Genomic DNA, 14909 nt, shown 5'->3' on the forward strand with positions numbered 1-14909 from the left:
ATTCTGTGACCTTGGAAAGTTCTTTGCTCATGCATGAGATGAAAACCAGTATTTCTTTTGCAGATTGTCAGTTAGCTTCTCTGTTGTTACCTGTGCAGTGTATTTAACCAATTCTGCATAATCATCTGATTTAGCTTCTCTGGGTTGACCTTTTCACACACAGTCAACCTAAAAATTGCATAGGTCACAGGGTGTAATTAGCGTATTAGATGTGGATGTTTCCTGCAGTATTTTGTAGTAGAGAAAAAACGAGGCTAAATCTGCAAACACCACACACACAGACCCAGCAAGCAAAATCGGTGAAGCAGTGAGCTTTAAGAAAACTGAGCTGTAAAGGCCACATATTTAAGAAGATGTAGTAACTACAACCCAGATTCCAAAACAGTTGTGTAAAACATAAATAAAACAGAGTGCAATAACTTGCAAGTCATTTTAGACATACACTTAATTGAAAACAGCCCAGAGACAATATATTTAATGTTTTACCTTTATCTTCATTGATCTTTGTAAATATCTGCTTATTCTGAATTTGATGCAGCAACACGTTTCAAACAAGTTGGGACAGGAGCAACAAAAGACTGGGGAAGTTGTGGAAAGCTCCAAAAAAACCTGTTTGGATCATTCCACAGGTAAACAGGCTGATTGGTAACAGGTGATTGTATCATGATTGGGTATGAAAGGAGCATCCTGGAAAGGCTCAGTCGCTCACAAGCGAGGATGGAGCGAGGTTCAGCACTTTGTAAACACATGACTGTATTACAGAGATAACTATGTGAGTCAGGGTGAAAATCAGGTGCTAAAGTGAGCAGATCTGACACCAGGCTCAGATCGATATCCAGCAGTTAGACACATATTTAACCCAACCTTTCAGCTGGATGTGTATAATTAATGGCTGTGGTCAGACCAGGGGGAAGTCTGATCACTAGTTTCTTGGTATAAATATGTTTATATGTATTATGTGTCCGCTCGTAGAGGCAAAATACAGCATTAAGAAACCGTTGCTGTAAACATAAATTATCGCTCTGCAGTTGTTTTGCATCTGTTTCTCACCCTGAGTGAATCAAAGAGCTCATTCGCTCCACTAATCTTCAGAGGATTCCGTTAAATAGCGCATTAAACAACGTTCAGCCGCAATGATTCAGTCAATATGTTTATATGTACGAATCATGTAGAAACATGAAAATGAATTTGTTTAAGTAAAGGTCGTCAGATCACGTTTATGCTTTGGGGCGGCAGCAAATTACATACATCGCTCTGATGTTGAAGTAAACATCACGCAGATTCATCCTGGCACCGCACACATAAGGTGATAAGCAGTGTTATGTAACGCAGCCTTTACATTAGTTCCATTTCATTTAATGTCTTGCACTAATTTAAGTATTTTCTCAAGCGTGCTGTCCTGTCTGATTACAGGGCGATTCTAGGTGACGCCAGAGACGGACACACATATGAGGAGAGAAGCCTCGATCTCTCTTTGCACAGTGAATTATTGACACCTGTGCGTTTGCCGGCCTCTGACTCTTACAGTTATCTCCGGTCCTTTTTCGAACAGAACATTTCTATGAGTTTATCGCCGGATCGGACCTGTGTAAATATGTCAAACCAGGAGAAAGAGAGCTTTAAGTAACTTAACGGTGACCCAGCTTGTGGACCTAAACATAGGCCTGAGTCAGACACTGTTCACGTCCAACTGGCTCAACATCTGTAGAAAACATCTGACGTCACAGCAGATGTTTCGGACAGGTGTACCTGGTCGCGGGGCTACCGCTCGGAGCCTGGAAGTCACTTCCCACTTACCTTTGAATGTCTGCTGTCATCATTTATGACATCATCGCTCTAGAAATAAAAATAATCCTCGAGCAGTAAATAAACAAATACAGTGATTCATCGGATTAAATTAGTCATTTCTTATTTAATTTCTAATCAGCTGTCTTTAATGAATAGAAGTCCTCGGCTCCGTCAGCATAAACATATGTAAATACACTTTAATATACTGTCGCTGAGAAGCCTCTCCACTTCCAGTTAACCAGCGGATTTTAGGCAAGCGAACGTGTGTGTGAGTGTGTGTGAGTGTGTTATGATGGGGGGCTGTGGAGGAAGTCCAATCTCAGCAGAAGTATGGCCAACCCCCTGCAGCAACACAAATATACTGGGCCATTTTTCAGCGTCCAGACACACACACACACACAATATATTTATGTTATAGCATAGCAATCTCTGAAAAAAATGAAGAAAACTTGAAGGCATACAGTGTGTTTCAATATCATGAATATGCAAATGAGGCCTCCTTAATGTTGTTGAATGGTTTGTGTGATTAATGGACTCGTTTTGTGTGTGTGTGTGTGTGTGTGTGTGTGTGTGTGTGTGTGTGTGTGTGTTGGGATTGTTCTGTAAGCTAGGCATCTGTTGCCGCCACCTCTTCTGTTGCAGTCTGTCTGCCTGACTGTGCAGGGACTGAGGAGTTGGCCTGCTTTCTATCCCAAACACACACACACACACACACACACACACACACACACACACACACACACACACACACACACACACACACACACATATACTCACAGAGCCACTAATGCTTTAAAGCAAAAACATACACCACTAAAGCTTCAACCTATTGATTTAATTCATGTCATCTTTTATTCAGATGGATGAGGTACAGTTTCAATGTGAAGTTATCATGGTTACCATTGTCAAAGTTGAATGTGCACGGACACACGCACACACATGCACGCACACTCACACTCACACAGGCTCATACCAGACTGTAAATGATTGACTTGATGTGCCTTTGATGATTCATCCCAGTGAGATGGAGCTTGAATGGAAAATGTCAACTTTAAACCGAGATTAAACGGAATCACTCTGGAAAGCTGGTGGGGGGTTAGTGTGTGTGTGCGTGCATGCATGCATGTGTGTGTGTGTGTATGTGTGCGTGCTTGCGTGTGTGTGCGCATGTATCTTTGTCTCTGAGGGAGCCTGAGGGTGTGCGTGAGTTTGAGTCTGGCAATATTATGCTATTAAATTCATCGCGGTCTTCTTGGCAACCAGTCTAAAGCTCTCTGTCAGTCTCCCTCTCTTCCTGCCTTTGTCTCAAGTTCTGATTCAGATAAAGCCGAGTGCAGACTACACGACTTTCACCATTTGATTTTATCGTAGCACAGCAGAAGCACTACAGCATCTTAAAGCTTCACTCGTATGAAAAACCATAAGGATAAACATGCAACAGGGCTAAGCAGAACACACCCTCTGTTATTAAGTTTATGAGAATTACACACACTTTGTGCCTAAATCTGCTCAACAAATAGCATTCTGGGAAATAGGCTTATTCACTTTCTTACAGGGAGTTGCATGAGACGAGTAATACCACTTTCATGTCTGTGTGATAAATGTGAATCTTGAGCCAGCAGCCTCTTAGCTTAGCTTTGTATAAATGGGTGGAAACAGCTAGTCCAAAGGCTACAACATCCGCCTACCAGCATCTCTAACGTTAACTGTTGTTGTCACTGTGATACTCCAGGAAAAGACTGCTCCCAGCCAAGAAATGACCAAATAACCAAACCACAACTTGTAGTTGTTACCCTTTTTTTTAAAGACTGAGGTATAACTTGTTAATCAGGGAGCTTAAGAGGTGCTGCCAGGTAGATTTTGTCACCTCTGGTTTCAGTTTCCCCTTGTTTCCAGTCTTTGTGCTAAGATAAGCACCACAAGAATTTGTACACAATTTTTTCTTTAATTTTGGGGTTTTCCTTCCCAGTTACTCTGCAACAGTTTCGTCTGTTAAAAGCACTTCAATTGTCTCTGTGTCCTCCTTCCTCTGTCTGTTGACCAGTGGTGGGACGTGGAGAAAGGCGAGGCCCTGCAGACCTTCTATCCGACGGGAACCGCCTTGAAGAGGGTCCACGTCTCGTCCGACTTCTCCACCTTCGTCACCATTGACAACATCGGCATCCTCTACATCCTGCAGAGGGTGGTGTGACGTTGCGAACACTGCTCCAAAAACAGATTGCCGTGATGTAAGCACACACTACATTTTTCTCGCAAAAGATTAGGTGTTGCAGACTGCATATAGAAGTAGGCATGTCTTGTTGCATTAAGGACTCTGGCAGAAGGCTGAACTGCAAGCTGCAGCATCCCATAACCACACACCTTTCAGATAAGTTTACATTTCCACTCACTCTGTCCACATTCAGGCTGACACTAGCCAACAGCACCACAGTGGAACATTACAGATGTTCACTTTCAGGTCTGTGGGGTCAAATGTCTGATGCCCTGTGGAAGCTCAAATAGTCCAAAGAGTCCTGCTCCAATCTGCCTGTTTCACACCTAAAGACAGACGATGCCAATCCATGTTTTTCTGGATAAAACACGCAGAATTTCAAGAAAAGATGCATTAAAAGCAGCAGATTAAACCTAAAAAAAGAAAACAGCGTTTGTGACGATCAGGTCTTCTCAGCAGATCTTTTGAATCATTAATACCTAATAAATAGATCAATATAAATAGATCTTGCACAAGCTCAAATGTGAATAGTGGATTTTAACCTGTGTTGCGTTAGTGCTGAACATCATTGCATGTGGTGTGAGACGTTTTCCAATTCTGCTGTATGTGATTAGTATAAGCTATCCTGCACGTCATGAAGTGCGTTTGACTCATCCATGCTGTGACGGTTTTTGAACTTTAATTTTACATGTTTGCGGTTGAGGGTAAAACTGCGTCTGGTGGAAACCTGTTCGTTAGTATTAACAGTTCTGAGCCTTTTATTTACACTGCAGCCTTAGTCTGAATGAATACTGTAGGTACCAGAGGGCATGTGTGTTTAGTGTACTTGGGTTTCTCAATCCACCAGCATAGATAGAACTTGGGGTGCACTTTGATAAGCATTAAAAATTAACAGTTTCAGATTAAGTTTTAATGATTAAGCATTTAAAATTGAATCCAAAAACTTTTGAAAGCCTGTGGGGTCTGTTTGTACATCCGAACTATTTGTACTTTTGAACTCAGATCAAAGGTAAATGTTTTCTACAAAAAAAATGCAAATGTGATTTCTAATTTATTTCCGCTTGCTTATGTTAAACGGTGCTTTTTGTGCTTTATTAAATGCAACTTTTTTGATTTTGTATTAGTTCTTTTTAACTCTATCTGCCACTTTTTACATACATTTATATCTGCATGTTGTTGAACAACTGAGCCTTTTCCTGTTCTGAGCACTTTGAAGCAGGAGTTACAATCTTTCATGAAGCTTTTGCTAATGTCGCTTTGTTGAGAGACATGAAAATGGATCCTTACTTTGATTTGACAACACAGATGAGCTCTTATTCCCTAAGTGTGTGACAGAGCGGCAAGCGTCCCTTCACATGCTGTAATCTATTCACTGCGGCTGGTACGATACAGACTCCAGGTCCAGCAGGAGTAATAAGCACATAAAGAGAATAAATGAATAAAAGTGAGGATGCATTTCAACATATCTGATCAACAATGTTGTCATTTTCACATTGTGCTCTTTGCGATTGGTGCTTTCATGTTGGCACAAATTCAATCAACAGATTTCCTTCCAGCGAGGAGGTCTCTGTCTAATAAAATTGCAGAAATATTGGCGTGTGCTCAGGAGGTATTGATACTGTCATACGGTGTGGTGCAATGTGAGTGTCATTTATAAAGGATTAAATTTCACACGCTATGAAGATGCCATGTGTCTGTCTTCATTTTGTTACCTGCCGAATTATCACTATACAGTAAGTTCCTGTTTGATGTTGATTCTATCTGTTTGTTGACTGATGAATCAATTAGTCGTGCATTTCCTGTCTCCTCCAGTGTTTTAGCTGCTGACTCGACATCAGTCCACTCCAAATGTCTCCTCGTTGCTGTGAAAATGTATTCATGCCTGAAATAAAGTGAGGGAAAGTCATACCTGATGTCAGGACAAATGCATGTGCATGCATGTGGTTCAATAACCGGCTGAACAGGATAAACAAAACTTCCACATGTGTTTGCATTGCATTATAAAATGTTGTATATTCAGGACAATAGGTGTTCATATCTATTGAAGCAGTGTGGCTGCATGTATGTTTCTTCAACACACCCTAGTGCTTTTGTTGAGCAGGTGAACTGATGGGATGCATCACATGCTGGTAAAGAAACGACTGTGTTTCTTGTAAAAGCTTAAATCAAAATTCTTGCCAAGTTCTTGTCAACTTTTACAGACGAGCGATAGAGGGTCAGGAGGGCTCTGCAGCGGGTGATTAAAAACTCCCAGAACATCATCGGTACCCGTCTACCGAACAGTCAGTGAGGTGAGGTGCCTGTGTAGTGCCCAGAGGAAACTGAAAGACAAAACCCACCCCAGCAACAGCCTGTTCACCCTGCTGCTGTCTGGCAAGCGATTCAGGCCCCACCAGACTACAGAGCAGCTTCTTTCCTGAGGCTCTTCCACCGCACTCCACCGTGAAATAGAGCTGTTCTTGTGTTGTGTAGGTACACAGTGACTGATAAAGCTCTACTGTAATTCATTATAACTAATTAATTAATCAGATTTGTGATGGGATGTGACCATGTTTAGGATCAATCCTAATCAGGGCTGAAGCCCTGAAGTCACATTCAGTGTATTTTTTCTGTGAATTTAGAGGTCCTGCACAGACTTTACATTTAACACTGGTCGAATATATTATAGTCTGCTAGCAGTTTTTTTTAGACTCAGTATATTACATTTTGGCTATTTTTAGACGAACGAATAGATAAATAAATAAAAGATTTGATATTGCCAAAAGAAGCTTATTCCTGGCAGTGAGCACAGGAAGCAGGAAAATGAAATCCACATATCTCTATGTATTTATTTTTTATTTTTTTCCATATTCTTTCATGAGTTAAGAAGATTCACCCACTTTTGAAGCTAAATAAATCATCTTAAAACCCACTGGATCACTTGAAAATTGCTTTCACAAAGCAGACAACAGTGCTTTTCTTACCTCATGTAAAGTTACCATTTTAGAGCATAGCCTAATTTTCACAGGACAAAGACCTTCATGTTATGTCATGATAACATAACTAAAGATAATAATGTACCACTTAAAAAAATAAAATGTATTGAAATTAATAAAAAATACACTTTTGGACTTTATTTTTAAAATCTCCAATTTTATCTGGAGGTGGGTACGACCCTAATATTAATAAAAATATCAGCCATTTTTTACTTAATTAATATTGGTAGATGAGCACCAAGTGAGTTTTATTCTAAGCACCACAGCCTCATGCTTTTACTCTCCCCGCCACACGGGGGCGCTGCTTTAACACGGTGTACTGAGCACAGCGACCTTCCGGTTGATTTCTGATGGCGGGCTAGCCAAACTCAAGTTTGTGGAAACAAGCATAGGAATGGTCAAATTTTCTCTAAAACGACAAGAAGCGAACAAAGAAACCTACAACTACGATACGATGCAATAAAACTGAGAAGGACAGCGACAACGTATATTTTGAGAACAATTCTTGGGGGAAAAACAGCCAGACAGTGAGAGAAAGTTAGCAAGTGACTGCTAATACGAAATTCGTTTTGGAGCTAGCTAACGTTAAGCTAACGCTGCTAATGTGACCGCGGACCCTATAGAAGCAATCAACTGACCTGTGTGAGCACCTGTAACGCTCTTTTTCAAAGTTGGGATTTATGGCCGAAATAATGGACTAACCACAGGATAAGCTTCTGCACAAAGACAACACATGGTTTAAGGTAAGACAGCTTGCTTTTTCGCTGCTTGTTATTGTTTTGTTTTTGTTTGTTACTGGAAAGCCAATGCTGAGCCTGGGACTTGCACGTAGCAGTACAGAAATTCAGGTTTGATAAATGTGGCACCCTGATACATTTGGATGGGAAGCAGAGAGTTTTGTTGTGATTTATTGGAGAAAGTCACCATCAGATATACTGTATGGCTCCTGTGTGTCGGCTCACAGCCTCTGTGCTGTTAATCTGGCGTTGGTGGCATCCTCATATCCTCATCGTGGGAGGTGGACATTGCAGAAATCAAGTGCATATTAGCTAGAGGTTGAGTGTTTTTGTGCACATATGTCTGTCTTTTACACATCTATAGTTATTTGTGAAGGAAGGTTAGGTAGGCCTATCTCTAAAGCAATTAATTGTATTGTTTAGTGTTCTAAATTCAGAAGGCTATTTAATATAATAAATATAACAATACTTACTAAAAGGACCAGTGTGACCATTTGTGTGTTTTCTGAAAGTTTATGATGATAATTTTTAAAAGCATGATTTATGCTGCAGGCATGCCACTGCTTAGTCCAGTTTTTATTTTAAATATTAGATGTAGATGTAATAGGCCAATCTAAATGTTGGCTTATCCAAATAAAAACTACATTATTGTAATGATCCTGGAGCTGCCACTGGTGATACCATTGTGGTTGCGTGAAATTAGACACAACAGGTGCAGCTCTTATTCCCCATATGTATATACAAAGTATATATCCTACATACTGACATCACACTACTGGTTAATATACAGACTCGAGGAATGTCTGGACTGACGTGAGGTGTTCACATTCACTGAGGCACGTAGCTGATGGATGTTTTTGACTTTGCCTTGTCATCACATCCATCAGTTGGCTTTGCGTAAACTTGTATCGCTGGGTGAAGGCTGGGATCCAACTCTCATTAGGGTTATGTGCTATAGCACTGATTGATATAGCTGTAGTGTGCTTTATCAGTACCTAATTAATTAGATTTCTGTGAGGTGACAGAGCTGTGCACAGATCTAACATGGGAGGTGAGCATGACCGTCAGTAGTTACCACATCCTACTGGAGGTAAAGGTGGTAAGAGTGTGGTATCAAGGCTTGATGCAGGAGAGTTTATGAGAATTCACGCCACTTAACCGACTTGAAGTTATCGACACAGTAAATAAAGTCCTCAGAAGGAATTTTCCGTGGACATTATGTAAGGACGGAAATTTTTCATCGGCATGGTCATAATAAATAATTGAACACATACCACACTAACTTCTGTGATGGCTGGAACTGCTTCTATTTGGTGAGGCGTCTGATGTCAGATTGTATAAATAGTTACTACTTTGAAAGAACTACTCATTTATGCAATTGACATTTGAGTAGTGTCAGCCTCCAGAAATCAGTTTGAGCAAAATCAAACCTACCTCTTGCTGGAAACGAGGCAATGTCAGAAAACAGCTGTTCAGTATGAAAAACAGGCCACTCAAAAACCCCCAAATAACCTTGTACCAAGATGGGCAAAATATGGCTGTCGTGACCTCACCACCTGTTTTTAATCTTGAGGACCAGCTCTGAGTAGTTGTGGTAAATCTGCCCTTTATATAAATTTAGAACAACGATGAGCTCCAGCGCATAACAAGAGGCCTTGTTATCTGGCCAAAACAGGACGGCATTACGTACTTATCCTCTGACAGTAAACTTGAAACCATTTGTCTTGGGGTCTTTAGACATTCTGGGCGCTGCAGAGCATCATGGCTGCCAGTCAGATTTGGGACCTGGTCCAATCATGGTGCAAGACTTGGAGCCATATGACATACTAATGCAATGTTGCCAGCTGTCATTTAGACTTCAGTGCTTTCTATTTATACACCGTTATTTTGTGAGTGATGTAAAGGCGTCCTGTTTTTCTGCTGCACATGCCTTAGCCTATTTATTAAGTAGTGTATTCTCAGTGACGTCTGAGCTGAGTCTTTCCAGGATTTGAAAGTGGTTTCTATAGAGGAAAGAAAAAAAAGCCAAATTTAGGGTGTTGTCTTTCATTGGTGGTGGATTGGATGTATGCTGCATGAAACAAATGATTTCGAGCTTTTAGTCATGTTCCAGCTATGATTAGACACATTTGAATAAGAGCATAGGTGTTTGATTTAGCATGCAGTTAGCCAAGGGCCTATGTGAGGAAAGAATGAGCATGTGAAATTGTTGCTGATGTCATCTTTTTTTTTTTTTTTTGGAATTGCCAAGTTCAGATAATTGGCTGCGATCCTTTTGCCTTAAAGTGTAAATTAAACGTATCTGATACTTTCAGCCCTTGGAGGGGGGATTACTTTCAGGAATCTGGTTTGAAACACTAAATTTGTCTGGATTTGCAAGCTTTAAAAAGACCCTTTTCCTCTTGGTGCATATTTGTGTAACAACATATCTCATGTGGCTTTTCTCAAAACTGAAAAACAGGGAAAATATTGAATTCTATGACTTGTTTGCTTTTCTTTGTGTGCGTCTCTGTCACCACATACATTTACACACCCTGCAGTCTCCACTGGAATGGTGGGAACTTTTTAAAGTCTGGTTGAGGTGTGCGCTAACCTCATTAATTCTGCTCTCTCTCACTTAATTAATCTTTGTCTGCTGCCGAAGTAATTACAGCTATCTAGCTGTCTGAGTGTCTACACAATACTGACACCACCTTCCCCTCTCAGTTGCAGCTGGGCCAGGATTTCCTTCTCACAGTCTCTGATGTCTGTCATACTATAAGCACTAATTCACTGTTGCATGAGCAGGAGTAGAAAGGGCCTGAACTCCTGAATGTTGTCTGCCTTTAATATTTTATGAATTAAAATATATTCTGCTGCTGCACTCATGAGTGGCAGCAGAATGTTTACAATTTACCAAAATTGTTTCCCTGTGTTCTTTTGTTTATTTAGATTTAGAGTTAATGGATTTTTTAATAATAAATAAATGAAATAATTTTGTCCTCAGAGTGAAGGCAGAAGAATGACGCTGAGCCCTTTTTGATTTGATAACGGGAAGTTGTTTTAATGGAAAAAAGCAAAAACGGATAACAAGTCATTGTAAAAATTAAAACCAGGTTATTGTTTTGATGTTAAGTTTTAATATTCAGATTGCAAATTGCACCCTGGATAACAGCATCTGCTTTTAAAAGTCATTTAAAATGTAAAGTTCAGAGGCCCACTAGCCTAATTAGCCTGATTTAGTGGCAGTATCTGTTTTGGGGTGTAGGCTAATGCAAGGCTGATATTTAAACCTTTCTAGTTTTCCCAGTGAGAGGTCTGCAGTCACACGTGGACTCCCAGGAGATTTAAAAAGGTTCTGTTTCAAAAGAACTAAGCTCCCCTCCGGCTTTCCGTCTGCTGTCTAAGACTTTCATTTTGTTTTCATTCTCTCTCTGCTCTCCCTCTTTCCTCTCATTAATTTTTCACTGCTTGCTATTTTTCAAGCTTGTGGCTATGCATCTTGCAATTGTGCATGCAGATTTTTGGGGCAGCCAGCCAAACACACCGACACACTCATGCACACTTACAAAAAGTGATGGACGACGAGCCCTTTTTTTTTTTTTATATACAATCAGCAAGGTGGTGTGTATGGGATTTGTTCCATTCTCATCCAATTGCGATACCTGAATTTGCAGCTACAATAATGACATATTGGCTTTCTTTTCTTTTTTATTCACTCATTCTTGTACACTGTTTTTTTGTAAATTCCTTAAATTTTCACAATTACTGTGGCTTCTGAGATTTTTACAAGTAGTGGTAAATTTTACAGTTGAATATTGAAAAGTTCTCAGTGATGTATGTATTTTACACTTCTGTTCTGCAGTTTCTTTTTATTTATTGGTGGATGCGGATACATCTGCAATAAGCTAACATCAGCCTGGTAGATTTATAATTTGAGCTCTACAACTAATCTTTTCAGCACTGCTTTGTATATCACAGAATGTGCATTGATGCATATTTATTCTTTATGCCCAGATGAGGATTAGGAACACATTAAATGAGCAGTTGATAACTTTGCCAAGAAAGGAAACTGAGTAAACCCCTGTGGAAGGCCTTATCTACAGTGTGTGTGTCTGTGTGAAAGTGTGAGTGAGATCTCTACCTGGTACCTGGTGACACCTGCCATTGGTAGCAGCTACACTGATTACAGGACTCTCTCAGTTACACCCACGTGTTGCCCTCTGACCATTAGATCTCTGACATCCCTTGAGTATTGGGTTGCCACATTATCATCTCCCTGTGTTTTTTGACCCTGCTTTGCTGTTACATCCTCACCCTGTGTGTGTGTGTGTGTGTGTGTGTGTGTGTGTGTGTGTGTGTGTGTGTGTGTGTGTGTGTGTGTGTGTGTGTGTGTGTGTGTGTGTGTGTGTGTGTGTGTGTGTGTGTGTGTGTGTGTGTGTTCCTCCTGACCTTGGCCAAACATTGGTTCCTGTTCTTGTCAGCTCTTGGCTCAGCTGCGCTCCACCTTTATTGCTTTCCCTTGTGGAGCCAGAGGGCTGAGAGCCAGAACTCGTTCCACATTGGGCCGCTTCCCATTTCTCCTTAGCTGCCTTACCTTCCCTCACCCATCTGTCCAGACGGTTTCAGCTGATTTTAGGAATCAGCCACGGCTGCGTCACACGGAGCAGGACTGAGAGATGTCAGAAATGTAGACACCAGTTATTGTTGTGTAAAGTAGTCAGCATGCGAGATAGAGGAATGAAGTGGAAATTGAAATGGAACGGGGCCCAGGAGGAGCAGATGCTTGTGTCACCTGTGCCTCACCTCGTCCAGTAGCTCACCCGGCCAGACCAGCAGCACCCACACTGACACACCACAGGAAGAGAGGGTGGGAGGCTTACCTCTTCTTCATCTGTCCAGCTGGAATGAATGACAGTCTTTTTTTCGTACTCTATGAAAATATTTATTGTAGCATTCAGGGTCATATATACATTAGGCTGTTTTTACGCAAGACATTTTTGACATGTCACTGGAGGAAAAGCAGGTATAAATGATAAAATTAATGACTGAATTGAAGAGGCTCTGATTATCTAGAAGGGAGGCAGAGTGGGAATTAATTAACTGCCTAGATAATATGAAACAATACAAATCAGCTTGATTTGATGGAAGGCGAGAGGAGACACACGTGATTATTTGTCCTGTTGTACTTGCATTGTGCACAAGCACAGTTTTTATTTCTTCGACCACATGAACATCTGACATTTTAATAATATGTTAATGTTAGATGCCACTAAGGGGCACGAAGGCCTTGGTCAGACTGCCAGTCCAGGTCTGTTTTTTGGCATATCCAGATTGGATCTAGATTGATTTTAGAAAGCCAGGACAGCAAAAAAGCTAATGAAATGCAATGTTTGCATTTGGAGGTGGTATGAAATGTAAGAAAAACAGTCTTCTACAATGCAACATGACAGCACGATTGATAAGAGGGCGACATGATGGATGTCCATTTGTCATGCTGACGTGTTGGAAAGCCATATCAGCAGTGCACATAGTTACCGACGCCTACGTTGTTACCACTGCAATCCATATAGGTTAGTGATGTGTGGACACACAACGCCAATCTGATCACTTACAAAAAAGCACTGTGGGCAGTCTGTCTTAAAGATCTGATTTGAGAAAGTCTGCTTTGCCTGCAGTCTGAACGTAGCCTAAAACATGAATACTACAAGAAAAATAATCTACAGCTATCTGGTAACTGATTAATTGTTGAAGTAACGTTTCTTGCAAAAATGCCAAATTTTCTCCAGTTGTAGCTTCTAAATTGTGAGAATTTGCTGCTTTCTTTATCTTATTTGATAGTAAACTTATGTTTGGGCTTTGAAGTGCTGGTTGGGCAAAACAAGCCATTTAAAGTCATCATCTTGAGTTTTAATGAATTGTGATGGGCATCTTTTGTTAATTTCTGGCATTTTATAGACTAAAAAATGAATGGCCAGTGAAAATAATTGTTAGCTGTAGCCCTACTGTAGTGTACCAGGGCAGAGGCCATGAATGTTAATAGTATTTATCATAATTCTAGCTAAGGTGAATTGATAGTAAACATCAGTAATGTTGAGTATTTTTAAAATGATCTTGACATAACAAGCTTCATTTTCAGCACAAAATACTTTTTCAATTATCAATTCAATGACAAAAAAATTCTGGTATAGTCATGAGAAAACTGTTATGAAAGCATGTAATCATTATCATCCATATCCTCTGCATTGTAGGAATAACAGCATTGCTAAGACTACAGTAGCTATATCAACATGGCTCCTGTGCTTATTCAAATGCAATTTTTCTTACTTTGTTTTGTGTTTTCAGCCCATTAAAACCTGTACTTTGCTGTGAGTGTTGGATGAGGTGTTATGTAAGCAGCAGTAAGTAGACACAGAAGTTCCACTCATCCAGAAAAAAAACACGTCATTGTCTTGCTCAAGGGCACCTCAACCAGCCTGTTGATGATGTGTTTGCATGCACGGGCTGTTTGCAGGGAATGCTTCTGCTTGCAAAACAGTTTCACGAAACCACTCCGCCACCCTGCAATCACACATTATACAACATGCTTTCGAAGCAGACAATCAAACTGTCTTGCTTGACAACTCATTTGTCCCCATTGTATCCCCGCTGCCTCTTCAATCACACACTCTCTGTCACTCATCCGCGTATTTCAGCTCTGATGCGTTCAAGAATTATGAGGCTGGAATCATCCGAACCTTCACAGCAGCAGTTTTTAGGATGAAGCAAGGTGCTGCTCTCAACAGATAAACCCCAAATACACACCACGCACTCACACACACGATATTCCAGACAGCGTTTTATGCTTTAATCTGGTTTTGTACCCGTGAACAAGATTCGTGGCATGAGGGAAAGTGCAGGCCACCTAAAGTTCAGCAGCAGTTTTAAAAGCCTCTTAAGGCTGAGTGGAGTGACAGTCAGTTTTATCTTGCCAGCATTATGGCTGGGATATACTGATCAGATTATAAGGTCCCAAGATGCAAGTCCTAATGTTTTACAGCATATGTGTCTTCTTAGGAAGAGCTGAACAAAACTGCACTTCAATATAAAATCTGAGCTCTTTAACTTCTCCGTCACATGCTGTGGTTATTACATAAAGAGCTTTCATGAGATGGATGAAAGCAGATGATCTTTAAGTCTCCGGAGAGTTATTATCAGAAGAACATCGCAGGATGAGTG

The 14909-nt window shown here is 40.6% G+C and overlaps 1 protein-coding gene across 3 annotated transcripts in view; it reads left to right on the forward strand.

Moving 5' to 3' along the window:
• apaf1 (apoptotic peptidase activating factor 1) overlaps positions 1-5676 on the forward strand; it is a 47247-nt gene extending 41571 nt beyond the window's left edge. For all 3 annotated transcript variants that reach the window (XM_041963666.1, XM_041963668.1, XM_041963667.1), the window contains one exon: positions 3833-5676. In XM_041963666.1, coding sequence (XP_041819600.1) covers positions 3833-3979 — 147 coding nt within the window. In that variant the 3' untranslated portion in view covers positions 3980-5676. The remainder of the gene's footprint in view (positions 1-3832) is intronic.
• The last annotated feature ends 9233 nt before the right edge of the window (positions 5677-14909 follow it).

Source organism: Chelmon rostratus, chromosome 22 (assembly GCF_017976325.1).
Source record: "Chelmon rostratus isolate fCheRos1 chromosome 22, fCheRos1.pri, whole genome shotgun sequence".
In the NCBI taxonomy this organism is placed as follows: domain Eukaryota; kingdom Metazoa; phylum Chordata; class Actinopteri; order Chaetodontiformes; family Chaetodontidae; genus Chelmon; species Chelmon rostratus.